Raw genomic sequence first — 24973 nt, forward strand, 5'->3', positions numbered from 1 at the left:
CAGATAGTGGGGATCAAATGGGAATGACTAAAGCACAACAAAACAAGGTGCTCTTGAGTAAAACTGGACACTCAGAAGATTTCTGGGGACAGTCAGTCTAGCTGTGCCAGCTGGGTTGCAGGAACCTCTGCCTGATCCAGCAGCACTGGTGACTACCGCAAGGCTGGCAGTGTGCTGTGCCCAGGGCAGAGAGGGCCCTTCAGGAAAGATTCACCTCAGGAGGAGCCCAAAGGGGTGCTTTAGCCTTCCCATTAGCAGACGGCTTGGGCAGTGCAAGCTCACTGTCCCGCAGCACTCACAGGACTATGGTAAACCTGTGTGTTGTTTCAGTAAACTGCTACAAAGCACAGACTTGTCAACACATTGAATGCACCCAGTAAGTACCTTCCTAGTACAGCATAACGCTCATTTTGTATATACACAGGAAGCTTTAAAGAGATGCAAGTATTGTAACTGGTCCTAGCTTTTCAAAGTCAGGATCTGTCTCTTCCCTTATCCCCCAGATATTTTTTCTTCTCTGGTTTATTAGTTTTGCAGTGAACAGTGGCTGGTTAAATTAGATCTAAAATTCACCTACTCACAAGATACTGCAAAAACCTGTAACCAATTTGCAACAGACCCACAAAGGTGGGTTAATGGCAAAAGTTAATGTTTCACTTGGAAGTCCTTTGCTTTGTATATGAAGCTTTTCCCTGTTTTTCAAACACAAAAGTGTCAGCTCCCTAACAGAATCTAACGCCAGTGAAGGAGTTTTAGTCAAGAGTCAGCGAAATTTCCCAAAGTTCATTACTGCTGTCACTGAAGCCTTTAATCAAGTTATTACGTCACAAACTTAGCAAGAAGGAAAGTAAACAGTTCTGTCATCCCTTCAATTTCCCTTTCCCAGTTCACGCTTTTTAGGGTTAAGTCTACTTGGATGCAAAAAACCCAGTTGAAACAGGTGATCAGTTTTTTACTACTTTTTTTTTTTTTTTCTGGGAGTTTTTTCCTTTAAAATACCCAACCTGATTTCACACTTTGTTGCCATGCTCAGGCCTGGGAAACAGGAGTATCAGCTCAGCAGGAGCTGCTTACAGGTCATGAACAGGTGATGAAGGAGCTCGCTTAAGAATAAGTTAACTCATTACACCTGTGAACTGCTCTGCATGAGCTGATTTGGGCAGCTCACTAAGGTACCTTCAGTAGGAGTTGGTATTTTGTGATCCTCTGGACAGGCTTGATCAAATAAGAAGAGATAGAGTTGGCCAGACCGTGTCTTTGCTGAATTTCCTAGAAAATATAAAAACAGCAGTCAGTCACTGAAATCATTTACCCCCTTGCCAGACAGAACCACCCATAACTAATTTTAGCTCTGGAACTCCATATTTCTTTATTTTTTATCTCTCTTTAAGCTCACATGCAAATAACTGTGGTTTCATAGAGGCTGGCAATAAACTGCAGAGTCCCCCCAAGGCCATTTAAACTGCAGGGTCCGAGTGTAAGTCAAGCTAAGGCTGTGTTAAGCAAACTACACGGGCTTCCATTTAAATATGACTTATCTGTCATGTTAACTGGCTTCTCCGAGCTATGAAGGCTGAAAGTAATCTTAACATTCAATTAAAATGGAGTGACATTAAATTAAATTGCATGCGTAGGGTGTAATTTAGCTGTCTAAACATAAGCATCTAGTACCATTTGAGAGCCCCGGGGTAGCTGAAATATCCACATGGGAGTAACAGGGCTGACACAGCGCTGACAGACCTATGCTATTCTGAGGTGGCACCTGGGGGCCAGGAGAGGTACCCTTATGGTACCTTTTACAGCACTGAGTACTTCTGGTTTGTCATCCGAATCTCAACCAAAATGTCTGAGCTGATCAGTGTGATGTGCTCACGGACTCCTGGAGACATTGCAGATAGGCGCCTGGTGAGGCCTGCAAAGGGCCAGCTGCCTCCGACTGGTTCCAGTGGGAGTTAGGAGCTCCTAAAAATCCTACAGGACCCTGATGCACATATTTAGCCATCTAAAAGACTTCAAACTTATTCCCTACAGGGGCAGATTCTTTGCTGAAATACAACAGGTTGGAATTCCTTCTGTCTCTGCCAGGCCCCAGGCATGTCTCCCCTTACTCCTGGCCATCAGGAAATCCTCAGTTCCTAAGGGAGCAGATGGGGAGGGGGAATGGGACTTATCTCCAGCTACTGGAGGGTAAATTTGAGGCTGTAAAGGGAAGAAGTTACAGAAGATGAAGGGGGAAGAGCTGCCAAAACCAGAGATTTTCTTTCAGTATACAGTCTGATTTTCTGCTGGCTACCAGGGAGGTTACTGTTTTTTCCAAGCTCCAGTGCTTATCTTTATGCTGCGATACAAAACCAGCCACTTTTCACACAATATGCCAACAGATCTTTTTTTTGTACTAGGCAAGTTTGTCTTAGAAAAAAATATCTCTGGTGCCATGAATAAGACCCACAAGGGAAAGGGCTCTCTGTGGGGGTTAATGGAGTTTGCATGAAGCTGAGTCATGGCTGGTTCCAAACAGGGACAGTGTCTGCAGAGCACGTGGCTGGGACTCAATTAGTAACTGCAGGAGCCAGCCAAGACCATGGCCATGTCTGTGAACTTCCTGGAGCTGGCTAAGAACACTTGTTTTTGTAGGATCCAAGTAATGAATTTAGTGCTATCCCTTCCTCCCAGCTCTCTGAAGAGCAGGGCATGCTCGCAGCAAAATGCCTCCCCTTCAGGCACTCCTTGCTCTGCCAGGATGCTCCCTGGTCAGACTGTGTGGAGACAGAGCGGGTTGGTGGAGTGACAGCTGTCCCTGCTGCACAGGAACCTGGAGCTGGGAAGAAATAGCACTGCTACATGGCAATCAGACAAATAGACTGCTGGAAAGGGGACCTTCTCCCTGAAGCTCCTCCCTCTGGTCCCTGAAGTGTTGGAGTAAGACAGCAGCCTGCTGGAGCATGTCTTGGATTGGCTTTATAACAACTGGAGAGGTCTGAACTTGCTGCGGGTGGAGGTGGAAATTGGAGAGGTCTGTGCAGGGTAGAGCACAGTAACACAGATTTCTCACACACCTTTAGGTAACATGAAGCAGAGAGGCATCTGAGCTAGCTTTGAAGCAGCTGGCAGGTTTCAAAAGCAAGCTAGTCACTGGGCTCTGTGCTCTCTACTTTGCCCTGATTCTTGTTTAAAGCATGCTTGGTTCACGTTATAGTGCACCACAGCTCACCATTAGACACAGCTTTAGTTATTCCTTGGGAGAAAAAGCATCCCAAGGGCCTGGAAGAAATGGAGGTATCTGACAGGCACCATGTGCTGGCAGTTGTGTGTTGCAAAGCAGATGAGCTGCACAACAGCATCAACATGTAGTCTTACACACAATGACAGAATCCGAGAAAAAAAAAACAAAATATCCTCTGTGTGGGATAGTACAGGACCCTCAGAGGCCCTTGGATGGACAAAACAGAGGTGGGAATACTTGAATGCAATTTCACACTAGAAGAATTGCTGAATTTACAATGAAGCAGTGATAAAGTACCCAGATTTTGTTTCAAATGTCTAAAGAGATTTACAAATTAAGATAAATCATTGAATTGTGTACAGTTGTTTAGTAGGAGGACAAATTGCATCCTGAACCGGGTGTACAGACCAATGGCTTGCTAAGTAGACTGATTCAACACCAAAAACCTCACAAAACATTTAGGTTTTGTAATATATAACACAAATCTTTGGTGAGCACTTTCAGTAAAAATATTATTAAGAAGAAATTGAGACCCTGCTTGCACCTCTGCCTGTTTCCTAAGGGACACTTTAGTTCAGCAGATAAACTGGCCAAGAACCACCATCCATGCAGAAACACAGCACTCTGCGACGCTACCAAAGTCAATGAGCTTTACCATATTCCACGCTGTGAACAGTGGTCATTCAAATTAAAGGTGCCCTGTGGCTCCTTGAATGTAACAACTGATCTTTTCCAAGATTTAAAGGAAAAAAGTATTCAAAACAGCAGAAGCATGTAGATGACTGAACCAAACTCTGTCTTTGTCCTGAGGACGAAACCTTGCTTAAATAACAGACACTAAAATCAACTCTATCACCTCAATAATATGCTGATTTCCACCAGCTGAAGCCCTTGCAATGAGCCCTCAAGCTGCAAATTTTCCATAGACTTGAAAGGTTCAGACAGATTACTGGGACTACTTTTTTTCATCTCAAAGGTGGATTTCTATGATGGTTTACGCAATTTAAGGGATTGTACACTTGTGATCTTCAAGCAGGATTCTTACTAAGGAGTGTTATTCTAGATAACTCACTGTCATCATCAGGGTGTTTTGGGAAAGTCCAGGTTCTTCCTGGACGAAAAGAACCAGCCATTTCCTCCATGTTAGTTGGGCCAGACTGTCCTCTGTCCTGCCACTTAACCACTGTCAATCCAAGATCCAGATAAGAACAATCTACAGGTACATCGCACTATCTTAGTCAGATGAGTGACTCCTAGAGGATTTTTCTGGGGGGGATGGCCATCTTTCTCTTTTTGCACAGGTATCATTGGGTAGCCTAGCACAGTTCCCACCAATGCAAGGAAAGCATCTCCCCTTGCAAAACAGCAGATGCTAACACAAGAATATTCTCTATCAAGAAACATCAGGCAGGTTCCTAGCCCATATACAGAGCTGGAGTGGAAAAGCTCAACTGAGGAAACGCTTTTAACCTGTGTGAACAGCGCTGATAGACACCTAAGGCAGTTTAAACACTCCACGAGTCCCCAACCAGGACAAACCATTCAACAGGCTCAAGCGCCACCTCCTGGAAAATCCCTTTCGGTTCAATTCTACTTTTAGACCATTCGGTAACAAGGCAAAAGAAAAAGGTGTTCATCACTTCTTCTGGCTCATGTGAGACCTTTCAGTGTTGAGTTTAATTGAAATGCTATAACTATTGGAATAGACAAAAACCAGAGGAGCTGATTCACGTCAGGCAGATTGGATCCTGCTGAGTGGTTACATTCGTAAAAAGATTGTCATTGCTTTCGAAAAGAGGTATTAGCATTTTTTTTCACAAAAGCAACTAATTAAAGCTATAAGCTAAGCAGGAGAGCATGGCAAAATGGATTAGGTTCCAAAAATCAGAGGGAAAACTTAGTTTAGAAGTACTCTACAAAACTGGGTTTGGAGCCTGCAAATGTTTATCACCAGGTGTACTGCTTGTAAGGGAAATAGTCTAAGTGCAGATAATGGAGTCCCTTACTAGCATGATGAAGCAAATGTTTAGAATCATAGAATCATTTTCGTTGGAAGAGACCTTTAAGGTCATCTTGTCCAACCATTAACCTAGCGCTGACAAGTAACTACTAAACCATGTCCCTCAGCACCACATCTACACATCTTTCAAATACCTGCAGGGATGGCAACTCAACCACTTCCCTGGGCAGCCTGTTCCAATGCTTGATAACCCTTTCAATGAAGAAATTTTTCCTCATATCCAACCTAAACCTCCCCTGGTGCAACTTGAGGCCATTTCCTCTTGTCCTGTCGCCTGTTACTTGGGAGAAGAGACTGACCTCCCCCTCGCTACAACCTCCGTTCAGGTAGTTGTAAAGAGCAGTTTAATAAGGTGGGTAAAATTTGAAGAACAGGAGGACGGGATCTTGTTTTGGACTTAGGGATTTCACATCATAAAATATAATGGGATCTGCTTTTCATTTTACCACTAAACCCACAAGTAGAGAGTACATCTAAACCAGATTTTTAGAAAGGACTGAACCTGAAAAACGCACAAAGGTTCCCATAAGAATGTGTCTCCATTAAAAATGACTTGCCACACTGATGAAGATCACACATCACACCACAGCCTATCAGTTTTCACAGCATGAAAAACCCAAATGCCAAAGCACAAAAAGGATGCTGTTGCTCGGGTGTAAAGAGGAGGTGTTTCAGCTGCACTATGTGTGTGCTGAAGGAAAATGGCAGCGGCTGCTTACATCAAAGAAAGTCCCTGCATGTTCCAGGATGAGCTGGCTGGAGTCAGGCTTGTTTTTGCAGTAGGTGACATACATCTGAAATTTATCTGCCTGTGAAAACAAACATCAAGGGAAAAGCAAGATAAGCTATTTCTCTGCTCACACAGTCTTTCATTAAGGCTCACCAGGATAAATACAGGTGATAAACCCCCACCCTCTCAAAGCAACATAGGAATTGCAAATTAAGAACAGACGACTTTAGACAGTTCATACCTTACCTGAGCAGTTCTGAGGGGAATGAGGTGCACCATGTAACAGCTATGGGAGGTTTTCTTTAACAAGTGTCACAGAGGGAAGGACTAAAACTTTAATCCAGCTATCAAATAATTTCTAAGAGCTCTAAGGATGTTAAACAGATTTTATCCAAAAGTCTCCAGGTCTAAAAACCCAGTCATGAAATGTTGGCTCTTTCACCTACTTGAGATAAAGCCAGTGTAGAAACTCTGAGCAAGACTCACCTATCGTAAACTGGCTTGAGCCAACATTTTTGACTTGAGACTGGCTCAGATTTGTGACGCCTGGCCCAAACTTGCCTTTCCTACCTTGGTTCAGGCTTTAATGGCTCAAACTTTATGTTGTGCTAGGAGTGTTTTGCATTTTATTTCCTAATTTATTTTTTTTAAGAGGAAATTAAAAGCATCTGTGCACTCCTGCCTTAGACCTCAGAAGAGTTTTGTATTGCTGAACTCTGATCTCAGGGAGAGGCAGGCAAATAGAAGAGGAGGATGGCCTTCTTTTATTACTATTGCATTTTTTTTTTACACCAGGTATATAAATAATATGACCCTGCAATTGGGAAGGCAGCTTTGTATGTCTGTCTGTAACTATACACATATCTCTGGGCATGTACTTTTGCTGAGATGATGTGGTTGTATCTTAAAAGTTCTGTGAAGATTTTGCACAGTACAATATGTAAATGTGTCCATCTTTCATAAACATGTAATCTCTTCTTTGTAAACAATATTTCTGAATCCATTTCATCAATATTTGTGTCATGTTTTTTAAATTAAAAGCCCATTTGATATCATCCAAACATATTCATTTTTTGGTAAGTGAGAATGTTCCATAATGACTTTTAAAATACTAATTCCCAGTTTTGAAATATGAATAAAACCATCAGAGAAAACATGAAGATGGCTGACTTATATGGTAAGTATTTTGAGAAGAGAACAGCTTTCATACAGATAAGTTACTGTAGCCAATTCCTGGAGCCTCCTACGCCCATGAAGACTCTTAGCATCAAGATTTCAAAGTCCTGTTGGAAATTATCCTGGCATTGGATAACGGAATGAGAAAACACACTCGTTCAGCAATTTGACACTAATTTCTGAAGAAAAAGGTTGATAAAATTTGTTGTCCATCCCTTTGTAGAGGTCTCATGGTATGATTAAAATTCTCTAAAGATGGTATATTAAGATTTTAAATGTCCGTCCTCCCAGGGCCCTTTGCAAAGAAATTAATGTCACCCCTAAATACAGGTTTGCTTTGATGAAGTCCAGTTAAACAGGAACCAGCAGAGGTAAAAACTGTGCTGGTCAGTGCAGGAGAAGGAGAGAGGCTCTGGAAAGCCTCCATACCACTGCTCAGGAGAAGAGTTATGGAACCCTGAGAGAGATGAAGGACAAAGCAGTTGTCGTCCCAGATTAGCTCCTAATCTCACTTATCCCTAAGGATGTAACCCTTGCACCAATTCCCAGCATGTTTCTGTCTCTGCTGGAGGAATTAATTTGAACAAATAATGAAAAGAAGAAGTCTCATTACCCAGGTGACAAAGCAGTGGCCCACATCCTCAGGCAGTTGTTCGTATTTCTCTAGTTCTTTCAGGAAAATGCTGAAAAAAGAAGACACATGTAATTAGTTACAGTCAAATACCCAGGAGAAGCAGAATGACCAATGAGTTAATCAGTGCTAATGATCAATACTTGTATCTTGATTACGAGGCTAATCAAGCGTCTTGCCAGCGGAAAAAGTGTGTCCTTGCCAAGGTATACTTTGGTTTTTGAGCACAGTCATGCATGACTCAACTAGAAAGGAAAAGGTAGCAATCACATGTAGGGGATCAGTGTATTCAGGACTGCAAAGTAACGTTCAAGAACCAGATCATGAATCTTCAAAAGGATCTTGTGCAGTGGTTCAGAGGAAGAGTGAAAAGAGAAGCCCAAAGGTGCCAGGTTTCCATCACCAAACTCACCACAATGGGCAAAGGACAACAATTTAAACAAGCTTGAGAATTCATAGATAAGTAGTAAACTCTCAAAATGCAGATTTTGTAATCAACTCTCTCCCAATACCTTGTACTAGGAGCGATATCTCTTTTTACAGATAGTACAATGCCTGGGTGGAAAGAGGAATGTGAAACAGAAGTTGCAGAAGGAGAAGCAATTGAGTGTGCTGTTTGCCCAGCCCTGAATCAGCCTGGGGGATGCCTTAACACCACCAGCCAAAGGAGAGGATTGTGCAGGATGCTGGTAGAGGTAAGGGGGGAACAATTTATTTTAGCATTGCTAGAAGTTTTAGCAGGAAATGGATTATCCACAAGCAGCAGGCTGGAGGAGAATGGGTCAGAGAATGGACAAATGACAGCAGCAGGGAGCTGAGGGGCACAATTGAGGGTTGAAGGGGTGTTAGCAGGGGGCAAGGGAAAGGCAAAAGAAGAGTAATCAGATGGCATCAGTCAGGGTCACTAAAATGAAGAATTAGCACGACAAAGACAGAGGGAGCAGGAAGGCAAGATCCTAGCACAGTTTTAAATGGGAGAAGAATACTTACCTGTATGACATGGCAATTATTAATCTATTACTTAAAGGTCTTTTTAATGAGATATGTAGTTTGAGTCTACTATCCTGATGTGCCTTGAAGCTGCTTGCACAAAAGCATGCATATGGCAGCCTCTGCTGGACCATATTTATGTGTATGTGATGACCATATTATGTGTATGTGATGGTGCATTTATCTGGCTGAAGCACTGGAAGTCTCCCTGAACTTCAACAAGGAAGGCTTTTATGATTTGTTTTTCAAACTACTTTGGTTTTGATGTGTAACTTGAAGACGGACTTTGAAACTCAGATTGAACTTGTGGGATTCAGCACCCCTAAATGTTAAGTTTATAACTGCTATTGCATTCACATTAGAGCAGGGAAACAATACCCTCTAAGCTGATCTGATATACAGTCTTATCTTGAAAGTACTGTTAGTTAGAGATTAAATACAAAGAGTCTCCAAGAAGTGGCAGGAAAGCTACTGATTAACCCAACTCATGTCAACCATTCCTTTGTCCCCCCGCCTCGTGTTTTCCAAGAGATCATCCTTTTGACAAGCAAACTTCCATCTAGATCTAGTGCTGTGAGACAGAAAGCATGTATAGAACTACAAAACATTGGTATAATATGACTTTAACATTGTTAAACACTGAAGGTGAAGTTGAAACTCAATTTTAGTTTAGAAGTTTAAAATCAATTACTTTACACTCCTGTGTGTATTGTACTGTCGGTGTTATGCCACACAGATTTATAGGTATACACATGCCTTCGGTTTCCTTAGTCAGTACACATTAACAGAACTGTTAGGAAAACCTACTTGTTATGAAAGTCATATATCTCCTGAATATTGCCAAAGATGATGTGTTCCTTATTAAGGATCCCAGCGGGTATTTCTTCCACTCCACTTGTCATTTCCCAAAGGTAAGTCTGGAAGACACCAGCAATTCTTAGCTTTGTGAATAAATGCAGTGAAAAAGAATAGATCTCCCTGGTTTATTGCCAAAGGCACAGGCTGACAAGGGAACTATGTACTTTGAGATTAAACAAATAAGCTAAAAAAAATAAATGCTCCAGTGTCACAGAAAGCTCTCCAGAGAAATTCAAAGTGCTGACACTCAGAAGTTGTCTGAGGAAAAAGCAGAAACATGCCAACAACACCCGTCTTTGCTGTCCAACTGATGGTGTCCAAAAACTGCAGGCAGAAACAGTGGAAAGATAAGCTGGATTTACCACTTCAGTAGCATTAGATACATAAAAATCTCTTTCAGACTGCAGGAATGTGAAAACTGACAGATTTCACTGAAATACACTCTGCTTTTTACCCTGAATATCACAGTGCCCTGAATATCACAATATAACATCAGGAACACCCTGCTGTAGAGCTAGGCAAGGCTTTTGACAGTGCAAATCCAGCTCTTTCTCTAGCATGAGATGATACAAAGGAACAGATTTGAATTCTTAAAAAAATGCTCCATGATTCAAAAACAGAGTAGAAACCAACAAGTTCAGGTCAACATGCAAATATATTCCCCTTTATTGAGTCCCAGGAATTGCTCTCACTCTGCAGGGGTCAGCGCAGCTTTGGAAATAAAGGCACACTCAGGTGTCCCTGGAGGTGCAGACCCCTACAGCACCCTGGGGAGCAGAGGGCACAATTCTGCCAGTGGGAGACAAGCTCCCTCTGCTGCCCACCCAGCTCTCCACCACCAGCAGGACATAGCTCTGCAGCTGGCCACCAACGGTGGTACCCTCACACAGACTCTTGTCAAGGTCAGCCTTTGCAGTACAACGAACATCACCACTGCAAAGGATACCATGTCCTTCCTGAAACTACTGGAGACTTCCCAGGCCTTAACTTACCTCTAAACATTCGTGTAAGTCCCTGACATAAGCTTTTTCTGTCTGAAGCAGCTCAGCCATAATGAATCTGAAAGAAAGAAAGAAAGTCTTTCAGATATTTGGGACATTATAGGCATTTGTACAATGAACAGAAAACAAAACATCCTTCTTTTATGTTCATAATCAGTCTACTTCCACTCCAAGCCTTCAGCTGCCTCATTTTGCACCTTTCAGCTCCTTGAATGAACTACCACTTCATTGTCTAGTCCCCTGTAGGATTATTTTGTAAGTATCTTTTCTGTATAAAATTCTAGTAAGTAGTATTTCTGCAACCCTGAGGTATGTTTTACTATCTACATGCCCATCCCTAACAGTCAACTGATTCTCAAAAATTTTTTTCCCCCAGGAGCAAGGATTTGAGATTCACCGACAACACTTCCAACTTCACTAATAGTTAATAGTAAGTCACCCTGAAACTTGACCTGCAGTGGCAACACAGAGGATTTGTGAGACACCAATACTTTGAAGAGGCTTCAACAGCTTGGAATCCTACCAGAGAAAATCCAGACTGCTGGAGAACCCAGCAACCACATCTGTGGTGCCTGAGGCTGGGCATCTCAGAGTTGAAATGCCCAGTGTTTTGAAAACGTGCCACATGCAGACCAAGTGTAGCCACTGTTCCCTAAAGCAGAAACAGTTTCTTATCAAGGTTATGCACTGTAGTGACAATTTCAGAGAGCTGAGAAGGCTCATACATACAAATGCTTTCCAGAATATTCTCACACAAAAATTAAGACAAAATACTGTGAAATTAGACTGCTTCTAGATTTAAGTGTAACAAGAACTCTCCAAATATTTCCTCTAGTATGAAATATTTCCAGTTCTCTCAGTTCTACATCCACTGAAATTTGAACCTAAGCTTGATGTGAACTCTTGTTAACCCAGTTAACTCCTCGGGATGTCATTGGAGTTTAGATGATACTGAGACATATAAAGATGCTTTTTTTTTTTTTTTTTTTTTTTGTGGTTCATTTTACTTTTCACATATAGCCGGAAAGAAATCATGGCAATGAGTACCTCCACAACATCAGAGTCTAATCGAATTGCTTGACTCAATCATTTCCCTTTCCAAAAGTAACTTCTGATTAAAACCAAAAGAATTTCAACCTGTATTTTCTAAACTTCCCTAGCCTACAAGTCACAACTTCTGCCCTACACCTGTAGACTTATCTCTACAGCTCCACAACTGGAAGAAGCTAGAGGGCTATCAGTTCTGGTCATGCACATATCATAGAATCACTCTTAGACAACGTGTCATGGCAGACTGTGAGCATCTGGGGACATACTCTTTCTTTCTGGCCGACTTTCTTTTTTCTTCATTGACTTCATGATTTGCATCTCGCAGCTTTACCTCCCGGTCTGAAAGACTTGCTGGAATAATATCTAGTTCTAGGTCCTTGTTATCCTAGAAAAAGCGACAGGACAGATTTTAAATTCATCGTAACCCTACTGCTGTGTAAAATGCAGCATGTTCATGAGATCACGGATAAGAAGGGACAAAAATAAGATAAAGATACCAATGTCGGAAGGAAGGAAATTCGAAGAGATTTGGAAGAACTACAGTGAGAAAGGAGAAAGTGAGAGTGAAATAAAAAAAACATGATCTATGAGATTTATTATAGTCTTCACTGTTAGTCCTATCTAGAAATAGGTACTGACAACAAAAGTCTAAATTTTATCTTGCTCCTTCACATCTAAATTAGTTGCCTAGTATGGAACTTCATAAACAGTCTGATAAAGCAGGGCACTATACAGAGACAATCCTAACTTCCAATGGCCTTCTGCCATGAAAATACCTTTCCAGACTGTGGCTAGTATATTTGTGTAAACTAGAGACCCTTACAAGGAACAGTACATTTAAGGTATCTTGAGGGTGTGAGGGAATTTATTCCTCTTTCTTTGATACTCAATTTTGAAGGATGGTTGACTGAAATGTTTTTAGGTATTCTGCTTCTGGCACCCCCTCTTAATACTGTGACCAGGGAATAGCAGGAGTTTCTAATTTTTGCTTCTTTTGTGTTGCTCTATTTCACCTAAAAGAGCTCAGACATGAGGTTGGGGAATCAATTTTTTGGTTAGTTAAGGGATGAGAGAATGGAAACTTACAGTCAAAACCCGAGTTTGATTCAAAACAATGGTGTGGGATCAGGATTTATGGCTTATGCTAAAATTAACACAGACTTTTATTCAAATAATGTGTTTCCCCCTCCTTCCCAGTAGCTGTACAGTCTCCTGGAGAATGATGCAAACATTTGCTTAGAAAGTCTTTCTGATTTTCATTTTTCTTCTCCTCGTATCACTGATCTGCCATTAAAAACCCCCTTCTCTTCAGTTCTGAGCTTGGCTAGGTAAGTTGGCTAGGTTTTAAAGAGTTTCTAATGGACACACAATAACCTGCAGCATTCATACCACAGCCTTCACTTCCCTGTGTGACTTTCAGCCTTGTTAGAAACCCCAGCAGGACATGGACTTACAGTACCTCTGTATTGATTCCAAGGGCTTTTTCGAGGGAGTAGCGGTATTTCCCCATCCTGAGAGAGAAGTCACGGTAGCGTTTGTCAACAGTAGTGACCCACTTCCTAATTTCAGTGGCGTGTATATGTCCTTTTTCTACAAAGCTGTCAGCCAGCTGGATGAGGAGCTTCACTTTCTCCTTTGTTTGCTGCTCAAAATATAGTCCTTGGTTATGTTGCATTATTATTATTTCCTTTGCTTTTAATTCACACAGCAGTCAGAAGCAGCTCACAATTTTTTTATACATCATTACAGAGTGCCTGTACTTCATCATATACAGAATCAGACGCTTTAAACTTTGCCCAGTAAAACATGAAAGCAATGAAATTTTTACAAGGACACTTAAGAAGCTGCAGGAGATAGAAAGAGTCAAGTTTTTGAAACCGCACACACACACAAAAGGAAAACATGTTGGAAGTTAAACATGCCTCCTTCCCATAACCAAAAACTTATTTTTTGTGAGCCTTGGAGTAGAAGACAGGGTTTAAGAATCACACTTTATAAATACACCAAGTTACTCTGAATCTATACCTAGGTGGTTCTGCACACCTGTGTAGGTAGGTCATTAATACACCACATAGCAGTCCAGGAAGTGAGTTTGAGTCACTACTACCCTGTTTCAGAAACAAACAGAATTTAAATCCAAATTCCTTGTCTACCATAAAATTTCCTGTCAGTATTTTAGTTGCAGTTAGAGCATTACAAACTAAAAGATGCCTGGACTCCACAACATACCCCGAGACCCCAAACCTTCCAGAAATCTTTTCTATTCCACTTGGGCTCTGACTGCCCCGTAGTCACTCTGGTTTTCTATGTTGAGAAACTCTGTGCAAATCTGGCACAAAAGACCTGGTTATAATTTTTAGTTTAGAGTCCAAATCTATCCTAGGACCTGGAGGTGCCTGGACCCTATGTTTGAGTCAACTCAAGTACAAAGTGCTTATAAAAACTGAGATATCAATTGTATAGACTGCACTCCAGCTGTAACGCACATGCTAATCCTCAAAAGCAAAAGGAGAACCAGTCATATCTCCAGAGGTACTGGCAAGTTGCTTTTCAGAGATGGGGAGAACTTTCCACTCTGCCTGAAGCGAGACATGCTATCGGGTACTTGACATTATCAGCAATCTGGCCACAAACAGAAAAATGAACGTCAGACCAGAAAACATCTAGCAGATTTTAAACACAAAACTAAATTCAAGAAGTTTCACCAGCAAAATAAATCAGAGGTCATTTTATCAAATTAATTAAGTATTTAAGCAACACTAGGTATGGAGGAGTAAAAATCTGACTTCCTGTTAAAGGACATTTCAGTCCCAAAAGCAACTGGTGTTTTTGCTTTCCAAACAATTGATTGGGCCAGAAAGTTATTTGGATCAGGAAGGCTTTCAGTTACAGCTTAATTTGAGAATAACATCAGTCTGGGAGTCACATGCATTTACCAGATTGCATGTGGCAGTGAAAATATTTTAGGTCAGCAGTAGGAAAGTGATTTACCAGAGCCCTAGGGAGTAAGACTAGATGCATCAGTGTAAGGAACAGCCAGTAATGGTCAACAAGGAACAAAACTTCAATCCTAGGCTAAGTCAAGAGTAGAAATAGTTTGGAAACTTCAGCATGAATCAGGATTATTCTGATCAAAATTAAATTATAACCTGGAACATGATTTTGGGTGGATTGATTATGGGTTGTTAGAGGCCAGGAGTATTGTTAAAGTAATGTTGTACTGGTCCTGTCTGATTAAATGAACTTCCACCCACTGCTAGTTATCTCCCGTTTTCACAAACATGCAAGCTAAGGAAAAAGGAAGGGGACAAGAACACCACGTGGGTTTTGATGTGAATCAAACCCATGCAAGTATGGACAGCCTAATGAGGAATTTGAGGATTACAGAAGATCAATTTCAGGACAGTGAAATGAAGCTACATAATACCAAGGCCATGGTCTTGCTGCAGTCCAACTTCGCAATTCAGATCCTTATCAGTGACTGTTAATACCCCGGTGGATTCGCTGTCTGTGAATTACCTATGGCTTGAATTAATTTGTCTGAAGTAGATCCAATCGCCATTCCTCTGTAAACCCCAGCAGATTTCTCAGAATTGCTCCATATAAATGAATAGATTCTTGGTAATGCAGCTTTGTATTAAAAAATGTTCACCCTGGAGTTTATAAACCCATTTATTTAAAGTATTTTGTTGGGATCAGTAGATTATTTCTCATGAGATAAACGATCATCCGTGATCAAACCAGCTGGAATTAATGAATCAAATTGTGGTTGTAATGACAGAAGAAAGAGACAGGGAATCCAAGATGACCTTGGATATGTTCAGATCAATTAGTTACTCTATACTACTCTTGTAAGATTGCTGGAGGATGGAATTAGGGTATGTCTCATTAGGTTGTTGTGAACTCTGTACGCAAATGGACTCTCTCTTCCTTCTGATCAGAACAAAAAGTCCTCATAACCTCATAACATACCAAGGGGGAGAAAACCCCCTTTTTGTGCCTAAGTCTTGCTAAAAATGAAAGATCACAGTTCTCAAAAAACATCTTCTGGGCTAGGAATGTCAGGAGGAAAATACAAAATAAAGAGAATATTATTACAGAGATTTAAGGCACTGAAACAGGATCAAAAACATAGACTAAGGCAGATGTCATAATTAGATTAAAGTCACTGTTTACCTTGGCAGGTACTCTGAATTCTCCATATTCCTTCAGGAGTTCCTGAGTTTCTTCTGCTGATTCCCCCGTGGAGTTGTGAGTAGAGAGGTAATATTCGCCTGTTTCTTGGATCCAGTCTAAGGCCTGTGAATGTCAAAAAAAACCAAAGGAAAAACAAAACAGTCTTTGTATTTCAAGAACTAATCCTCTGACAAAAAGAATCTGCTAAATAAAGGATATCAAATCCATTGGGACTTAATATGGTGTGTACTAAAACACTTTCTAGGAACACATAAAAAGAGTACAGTAATCAAAGCAGATGGGAGAGGATACAAAAGGTGCTGTACGTTTCCTAGGAGAAAAAGGAATGTAGGGAATTCTACTTATATACAGATAAATGTGCATGCAGGGAAAGCAGTTTTCTCATTCAGTAATAGCTTAATAAAACAAGTTCATTTGTTTGAAAATAAGTATAAAAGCAAACAAAACCAGAAATTAATCTGGCCTGGCAAAAATACCAAGTTTTGTGGTTGGGTTCTGGAATTTTCTTAAATTGTTTTAAATATTTGCATTTGCCATGTTTTCAAATTATACAGTTTTTAAATACAACTTGAGACTGCAACAGAAGCTTCACACAGAGGCATTATGTGAATGAAAGAAATATTTACACACTGCCAGGACAGAATGAAAACGTGTTTTTTTTTTTTTTACACTACCTGCTTGGCACTGCGCTCAAAGACAACATATTGTTGGCACTGGTCTAATCTTCGCTTCTTCAGGGTCCAGAAGTGAAGGACCCGGTTCTCCCTCTGCAGCAGCTCGCTCAGAATGGCTGTACGGCAAAGGAAAACATCTGCATGATTAGTAATCCTGAGTGCATACAGAAATAAGCCATAAAAAGCTGAAGTTACTCACTCTGCCTGGACCGCACTCACAAGAGCAGAGACCCTGAGATTGTACTTTTTAAAAACAAGTATTGATTCAAAGGGGCTGCTTTAAAAAACAAACCAACCAACCAACAACAACAAAAAACAAACAAAAAAGTGCACTTGCAAAGTTATCTGGTAAAGGAGAAGATGCTAGAACAACGTTTGAGATTTACCCCAGTAAATACACTAGGGTACCTGATATATAGTTCTTCCGTTCTCTTCTGTTGCCTATTCCAGGAGTCTAGTACTGGTTGACATAGGAGAAGTTACCCTTTTACTGCCTTGTCTGTTGCTCTGGCCACAGGCTACACAGCACTTGGCACCAAAGCCTACTGTCATGTATGAGCTGAATTTAATTCAGACCTGAGCCGCCAGCTAGACATACCTGGTAAGGTTTCTTATGCAGCTGTGCTGCAGCTGTGACCCCCTGTGTGCTGCTCCCTGTGCTGTTGTTGCTGGGCTACAATTTTGGGTTGAGGCCTGCTATTGGTCCTCTAAACTGTTTTCTGTGGGATGGGGATGTGACAGACATCCAGATTTAGGAAGAGACCAACAGGAGACCTGCTACTCCTTGGATTCTGGAACATACGCGCTCTTGAAAACCCGAGTGCTCAGGCAGGCTGTATCAACTTGATAAGAGGGTGTGATTTAACTCCACGGGTTTAACCGAAAAGATTACATGCAGAGAGAGTACAAGAGATTTACACTGTATAAGTGACATAAACCTTAGTTAAACTTGAGCTTTTTCTAATTAAACTGAGGTAAAGCCACATGTAGCTGGCAGCAGTGTGGCTCATGCCAGCCATGGCTGCTGGGTAGGGAGCTCAGGTGGCTTCCTTGGCAGATAAGGATGGCAGCCCCTCCTGCCCCATCCTCAGAGAGGAGCATCCACTAGAGGGGGTTTAGGCTCACGCAGCCCGGGCAGCAGCCACACTCTTCTATATTAAAACCCTGAGTCTCCCTTCTCAGCCACTTCCAGTGACTTACGATCATTTACAGCATCTGTTAATAGCCTTTCTCACCCTAAACCCTTTCTGAATGTACCGATATTCATTGCTTATGTATCAACACTGGTGGCAATGAACAGATTTGGATGTACCCCTCCCCATTTACACGTGTGACACTGATTACGGTAAAAAAAATCTGTAATACTTAATTGCAAAACCTAGCCTAGTGCCTGTTGAGGGAACTCCAAATAACAAAATAAACTTGAAGCTTGACGTGGTGCTCTAGGTTAGGTCTCTGCATAAACAGCTTATGACAAATAAAACTAATTTTGCTCTGTATCAATGACTTTGCTTTGGAAGCGCAATAAGTGTCCTACTAAATGGTGATTTTATTCTAAACTAAAGTTTCCTCTTTAAAGTTTGTCAGTGGCTAGACTTGCCAAGCATAAGAATTACATGTTTGGCTTAGAAAAAGACTAATATATGAGCTGTTTTTTATATAAGTGAGTAATTTCAAGCAAGCTCAGTGAGGAACACTCATAAGCTTATATCAGGTGGATACTTAAGGGCTTGCTGGGTCAGGATTTAATTAATTTTCATGTGATTTTCAACTGTAGGGAACAAAAGGCCACAGCAACAACAAGCATTTGACACAGGAGTGTGGAAAAGTTGAACAAAGTCATGTTAGACATGACAACAGTTCTTCAACATTGAAGAACTGTTATAGAAAGAAAGGAAGGAAAATGATCTTTTCAGTAGCACTGTTTTCATCTTCTATTCATAACCAAAGTTCCCATCCCTCCCACATATATAATAACTGCACTGCTTTTAACCTGTAACTTTCTGCAGCTTGTAAGAAAGCCAATAATAATAATAATAATAATAATAATAAAAAATGGTTTGTTTCTGCAGAATCATTTTGCTCATTCTTATCAGTACCTTGCAGCATTGCTAGGCACAGATTAACAACTGTTTAATTAAGCAGAGAAGTAGAAATATTTCAAACATCTCAGATGTATCAGATGATTGTAAATGGTGCTCTTTCGACCAAAGGAATAACTATAGTCAGATACTTTTGCTGGTGATTGTTTGATGTGGTAGGACATCAAACAGGATTCTAGGGACAAAAAAAAATAGCAGATCCATCCTAGAGACAAACAGTTTGGGGTTCAACAGAATGCATCTAGACCTTGTATTTGATATTTGCTTATTCGTTTATGCATTTTAGATATTAAGGCAAAATAGCATCTTATTATCTTGGCTGACAACCTACACGATGGGGGATGGCACAGTGTCACTCCCATGGACTCTCCTGACAAGAGAAACCAGACAGAGCCCATGTTTCAAACCCCTTTCCTTTTTTCTCCCATCACCACTTGCAACAGCAGAGAATGCACACCCAGCAGAGGAGGGATCACTTTTTAAGAGCCTCACTACCATTGCTAAAGGTGTCAGGCATACGTATCATTTTAGCAACAGCAGGTGGCAAAACTTAAGGTGCCTTCTCAGCATGTTCCCGAACTTTGGGATGGCCACACAGTAGAGGGGGAAGCAACCAAAAGCTTCAATGCTGTCATTGCACCAACCTTTCACTTGCTGCTCAGGCCCCCTTGTATGGCTTGCTACTCCGGGCATGCTGACATTGTTCCGGTGGATGTACTTGAGGAATACCTCTGCATTCCTTCGTGCCAGTGTACAAGCCTAAGAAAAATAGCCCCCACCGAAAAGAATTAGTAAAGATGAGCAAATTAGGCAAAGGGGACCCAAGGGAGTTCTCTTCTTATTTTGCAGGAAAGAGTTCTCTTTCATAGGGGAACATGAGAGCTCCAGCTAAGAGTCAATAAGCTCAGCTAATAAACTAGCAGCCTCATAAATTTAATACATGAGTCATTTTGAATATAGTGGCTGATATTTATATCTTAAGGTAAATTAATGACAGTAATAAAGCAACTGGTTGTAAAGACCTAGTACATCACACTTTTTCAATCCAACGAAAGCTAACCTATCGCTCAAAAGAAGCACTCATTGTTTCAAAAAAATGTACAATCTAGAGGCATGATTTCTTAAGCCTTGCCTGCAAGCATAGTTTCATGTTGTATATCAGTTTTAGTGGAAGGTGGGAGGCTGGCTGTCAATTGACTTGTCAGCCTGTCAGCTCCACGGTTCTTACAAAGCGGCACCTGGAAGGCAGGAGGAAATCTCTGTCTCCATCCTGGTGCTGCTCTGCAGAGACACAATTGCTTCAGTTGTCAGTAGTTCTTCAGTTATTGGCTTGGAGGACTTGAAATGCTGGACGGTTTGTATAAGCCAACACCAAAATACCTTATAATACCTGTCATTTATAATACTCATCATATGCAATCTTGAGAATTTGAACTTTGAACCGGCACAACAACTAACATCCTCCAAGTGCAATGCAAATACCACCTAATTAATCCTGATGACATCTCTGATATATGCATTGATGATAATGACTATTACCCCTACTATAACAGTGTGAAACTGGCCTAGGGCTTGTACAGCAAGCCAGTAGCTGAACTGGAATTATGCTTCAAAGACTCCTCTCAAACTCACCAACACTGCTCTAAGTTGACTACTTAATGGGGAGTTTTCCCGATTTATTAGAGAACTAAAATGAGACCTTGAGAAAAGCCTCCTTCTGTTCCAGATGTTTGCTGATCAGAGGGATGACGTGGTCTATCTCAGCTGCTGGTCCAAGTTTATCTCGACCTCCACACCAGTCTTCATCCCGTCTGTATTCTTGCTCCAAGCTCTCTAATACGCTGCACACCTGAAACATGCCCATAGCACAACAATTCAGTTATCTTCAATCATAATCAAGAGAAATATATTCAGTAAAAGTCTATGACAAATGACATTTTGATTTTAAATCCTTTGGACTAGGAGCCCTGGCATGGAGGATAAGTGGGTATGAAACAGGCACTGGACACAATGATCTAGCAGTTCTTCTGACCCATAGGGATCTCTACTGTTTAGGATGCAATTCATCTGGTTTAAGGGTGATAAATCCTTCTTCTCTTCCAATGGATAATCAGGGGGAAGCTCAAAAGGTTGAATCAAGGCAGGGGTCAGTGTTGGTCCCAGAGGATCATTCAGGAAACAACCCCTATTCTGGAAGGGTGCTTTAGATGTCTTTAAATCCCACTGAAGTCAAGGGACTTAGCACATACTTAAAGAAAAACACATGCTTAAATACTTTGCTGAAACAAAGTCTGTAGCTGGAACTAATTCTCTTCAGCTGCACGTTAGTGTCTCCCTATACAGCTTTTGTAAAGACTGATGGAAACCAATAGACACTAAATCAGTGTCGCAACATAGGTGGATGCAGGTGTTCTGCTGTACAGGGCTTACACAAGTATCTTTTATCTTGGTACATGAGGAATGATGGAATGAGGTAAATAAACCAAAACAGTCTGGAAACTGTGTGTGCAGTGGCCTCAGACAAGGCTGAGTCTTTTGCGTTGCAGATTCTGAGAATGACTCTAGTGGCCTTTGCAGACAACAAAAAAAGTGCAAAAGTTTTCAGGACCATTTGGAACTTTCCTCTTCTCTCCCAGATGGCTCTTCCTACACACTCCACTGCTGAGATTACTCAAGATCCAGTCAGTTATTACTGAAGGTCCAGCTAACCACGTTCACCCTTTTCTCGCTCACTCCTGAAACTTTTATATGAACACAGTTATGATTCAGAGGACCCTACATGCTCAAGAGCATAGTCTGGAAGAGACCCCAGCATCACCCACCAATCCTCCCCCCACTATTGCAGGCCGTTTTCATATAACTCCAGTCATGAACACACCAAACTCAGTTTTAAAACTGGTGAACTGATCAACTTACCCTGCTGCCACGCAGTTCAAGGATCTTATGCATTTGACAAGCTGAAATCACCTTCTTGCTTGGATGCAAACCAGCATTCACCCTCAAACATTTATCTGAGAGTAAGTGCCCCATGTGTTATTCAGGCACAGAACAGCATTTCCATTTTACTTCTTAGTTCTTAAAAACTTTGGTATTCTATTGGACCTTGGTGACTTAAAAAATGAAAGCAGATGGACTGCCTGAAGTCCACATCTTTTCAGAAAGAATAATATGCAAATATCATCTCTCTGTTTATGAGAAAAATTTATATAAAGCAGGATGTCAACGAAGCAGAAAGTGGGCTATTTGAAAACCAGGGCTCCACTAGTTATATCAAGAACATAGTATACTTGGGAAAGACAGGCATAAAAAAGTTTGGCTGGTTGTGACAGTCTCTCCACCCTTTTAGCTGCTTTTCCTAGATGCTCAGACAATTTAGGATTCAGTAAATTACTCAATCCACTGTTATCCAGTCAGGGAGCAGACTGTTAAGGACCGTAGGTCAGTCATGCAGCCCAAGAGGAGACGACAGACTACTCGCAGCAGCGAGTTTATGAGCACTCAAAGACTGAATGATCTTCGTCCTAAACATTTGCTGAATAGACACAATTAATGAATGAACTGGTGGGCACTGCAGTGTGCTTGTCTGTGACTTAGAAACAGAAAGAGAGACTGAATTGATAAATTACTGGCTATGCATATTTTGGCCAGCACATTTGACTGTCTAAAGCACTAATGAATCCCTTAATGGTTTTCATTTCTCACAATCCTCCACCAGCAGTAATTCATTTCAATCTTGAATGCATCAGGGACTGTAAATCTGTTTGAAACTCTTCACAGTGAGACATTCATTATACGGAATGAATTCATCTTAAACAATCTTAAAAATGCATTAAACAAATGACACCAAAAAGTGGCCCAAGGATCATCTACAGCCTTGATGTTAAGGAAAAAATAATCTCTTTCCATAATGATATATTTAGTTGTGCTAAAAAAACCCTTCCCGTGTCTGGTTCTTTAATTGAGGAACTAACTGTGTGATAATAACAATAGAAAATTTAATGGAAATCACTGCTGCCTTTTGTATAAAACTGCAGGTTCCTGCGATGTCCGTGCTAACACAAACTGCCTGGCTGCAGTAAATTACACCAGGCGAGGCCATTTGAGTATCCACACTGTGACACTTAATTCTCACTGACCACAGTATAAATGGCACCTGTTTGTGCAAGGGATGAATAATCCCACTGCACCAGCGGCAAACTGGAATGTGTTCTGCAATTCATGGACATCTGGAATGAAGTAAAGTTGTGTTAACATATAACGGTTACTGCTGTAATTATCTGTGTTGCAGATGGATTTAAGAGAAATCCCTTCATATTTTGGCATCTTTTTCAGCATGGTGGTGTTTAACTACTAGTGAAAACACTGGCTAGTACTGCGCACAAAGTAACTAATTGTGAGCAGTTCTCAAGGAAAGGCAGATTTATATTCCCCAAAATTAACTCTGGTGTCATGAGAACTTGAAACAAAAATGGTGGGATTTCAGAAATTCTTCCCATTGGAAAGGGGACAATTAAAAAAAAACACACCAAATTTCAAGAGTTACTCGCTTCACTGAAAACTTTAAGATGAAAGTTATTGCAAACTGATGCCTTTGTTTGTTTGTTTGCTTGGGTGTTTTTTTTTTTTTTTGTTGGTGTTTTTGTTTGTTGTTTGGGGGTTTTTTTGTTTTTTTGTTTTTTTTTGGTTACAATGCTTGTCAAAGAAACAATTTTACTAGTTCAAACTTTGGTTTCCATGTGCAGCTTAGCATTTCTATGCCAATGGACCAAACGTTCTTTCAGTTAACTTTGCCAATGCTGTGAGATCCCTTGCTGGCAGGAGACCCTCTGCACTCAGGGTCAGAGTAGAAAACCCACACCTACCAGCGCTGCTGCATCACAGCGTGCGCTCATACTGGTGTTTACCACCTGGGAGTCACCAGAGGGCTCAACAGTGGCCCTGTTCAGGTGACAGAAAGGTTTGTATACACCTCATATGTGGATGAAGACATGTAAACATATGTAAAAAGCCAAAGGGCCGCTTTTAAGGGCAAGCAGGGCTGACTGAAGCCACGGTCTTCCCACTTCTGGGATTACTCAAGGAAAAGGGAGAAGAATGAGCACTGCTCCTTAGTGGTATTAGCAGAGCAGGCATTTGCTACGGTTCAGCACTCTGGAAGAGTCGTGAGACTGCACCGCTAATCTTGGTGAGAAGCAAGACCTTTGCACTGCACACTGGGAGCTAAATCCATGGCATAGATACGATACTGCTCAGCTCACCTGCTCAGAGGTTTTATAGAAGGCCACCGAGGCATTGACAAGTTTGAGCCTGTCCTCCATCTTCAACATCAGCTGCTGCCAGTGCAGGGCCACCTTCTCGGCACATTCTCTGATGGCATCGGCATCATAATGCCCAGCCTGTAGCAACACTTCAGCTTTCTGCTGGACCTGCAGGGCACTCTGGTGTGTCTTCTGTAAGGAAGTGGCATGAAAGAGGGACTGTGTATGAGGTGAGGAAAGAGAGGTTGTACAGATGCGCCAGATGTATGGTAGAAAGGTGAAGCGAGGTGTGAGCATGGAGATGCAAGAAGAGTGAAACATTTTCAGAGAGTTATCTTCAGTTAACAGTTACTTTCTGCAAAGCATTTTAGTTTCAATTATTCACACACATTTGCAACACGTTATCAAAGCTTGGGACAAGTAAGCACTGGCTAAGATGGGTTAGTTGTATTGATCTGCGACTGCCCCTTGGGCAACAACCCGGGGTTGGGGTTCCCGGTCGATCCATTTGATAACCCCAATGCAGGCAGCTGTTGCGCTGAGCTCCCACCCAGCCTGTGCTCAGTGCTGACTGCATCCCACACAATCTGCAGATACAAAAGCAAACACCAAAGTGTTGGCAAACTATGGGCCTAATCACCCTAATTTGACTCTTTCCAGGCAGTCTGCTGGTATCCGCAGCTTTACGCATGTGTCTAATGGTCCTGTCCGCAGGATATAAAACATCAACCCCAGAAGCCACAAAGATGCCTTAACTAAATGGCATCAGCTATATGACAAATATCAGCCCCTACAAGGCACATTTCTGAAAGTCAGTTCACTCATACTGGAACTACACCATGCTACCTTTAAGGCCAGAGCTGGGGGGAGTCAAGCCATTTTCTCCACCGTTCCCCAATTTACTCAGTAGCCACTTCATAGGCAGGACCGAACTATCTGCCCCATTCACCAGTCTACACCAGCTCCTCTCAGAGTAGCCAAGTGGTGGTTACACCTTTCTCTGTGGGTTGCTGAGAGGAAAATAGCCCCTGGCCCTTCACAGCCTCCCGAGGAACTGTGTTGA

At 41.5% G+C, this 24973-nt stretch overlaps 1 protein-coding gene across 1 annotated transcript in view; it reads right to left on the reverse strand.

Annotated features, from left to right (window-relative positions):
* Nucleotides 1-24973, reverse strand: part of KALRN (kalirin RhoGEF kinase) — a 492654-nt gene that overhangs the window by 119126 nt on the left and 348555 nt on the right. The window contains 12 exon segments of the mRNA XM_074144827.1: nucleotides 1177-1269; nucleotides 5963-6052; nucleotides 7763-7832; nucleotides 9578-9687; nucleotides 10621-10687; nucleotides 11946-12064; nucleotides 13139-13321; nucleotides 15856-15978; nucleotides 16551-16666; nucleotides 19297-19411; nucleotides 20352-20501; nucleotides 23911-24102. Of these exon segments, the coding sequence (XP_074000928.1) occupies nucleotides 1177-1269; nucleotides 5963-6052; nucleotides 7763-7832; nucleotides 9578-9687; nucleotides 10621-10687; nucleotides 11946-12064; nucleotides 13139-13321; nucleotides 15856-15978; nucleotides 16551-16666; nucleotides 19297-19411; nucleotides 20352-20501; nucleotides 23911-24102 (1428 nt within the window).

Source organism: Numenius arquata, chromosome 3 (assembly GCF_964106895.1).
Source record: "Numenius arquata chromosome 3, bNumArq3.hap1.1, whole genome shotgun sequence".
In the NCBI taxonomy this organism is placed as follows: Eukaryota; Metazoa; Chordata; class Aves; order Charadriiformes; family Scolopacidae; genus Numenius; species Numenius arquata.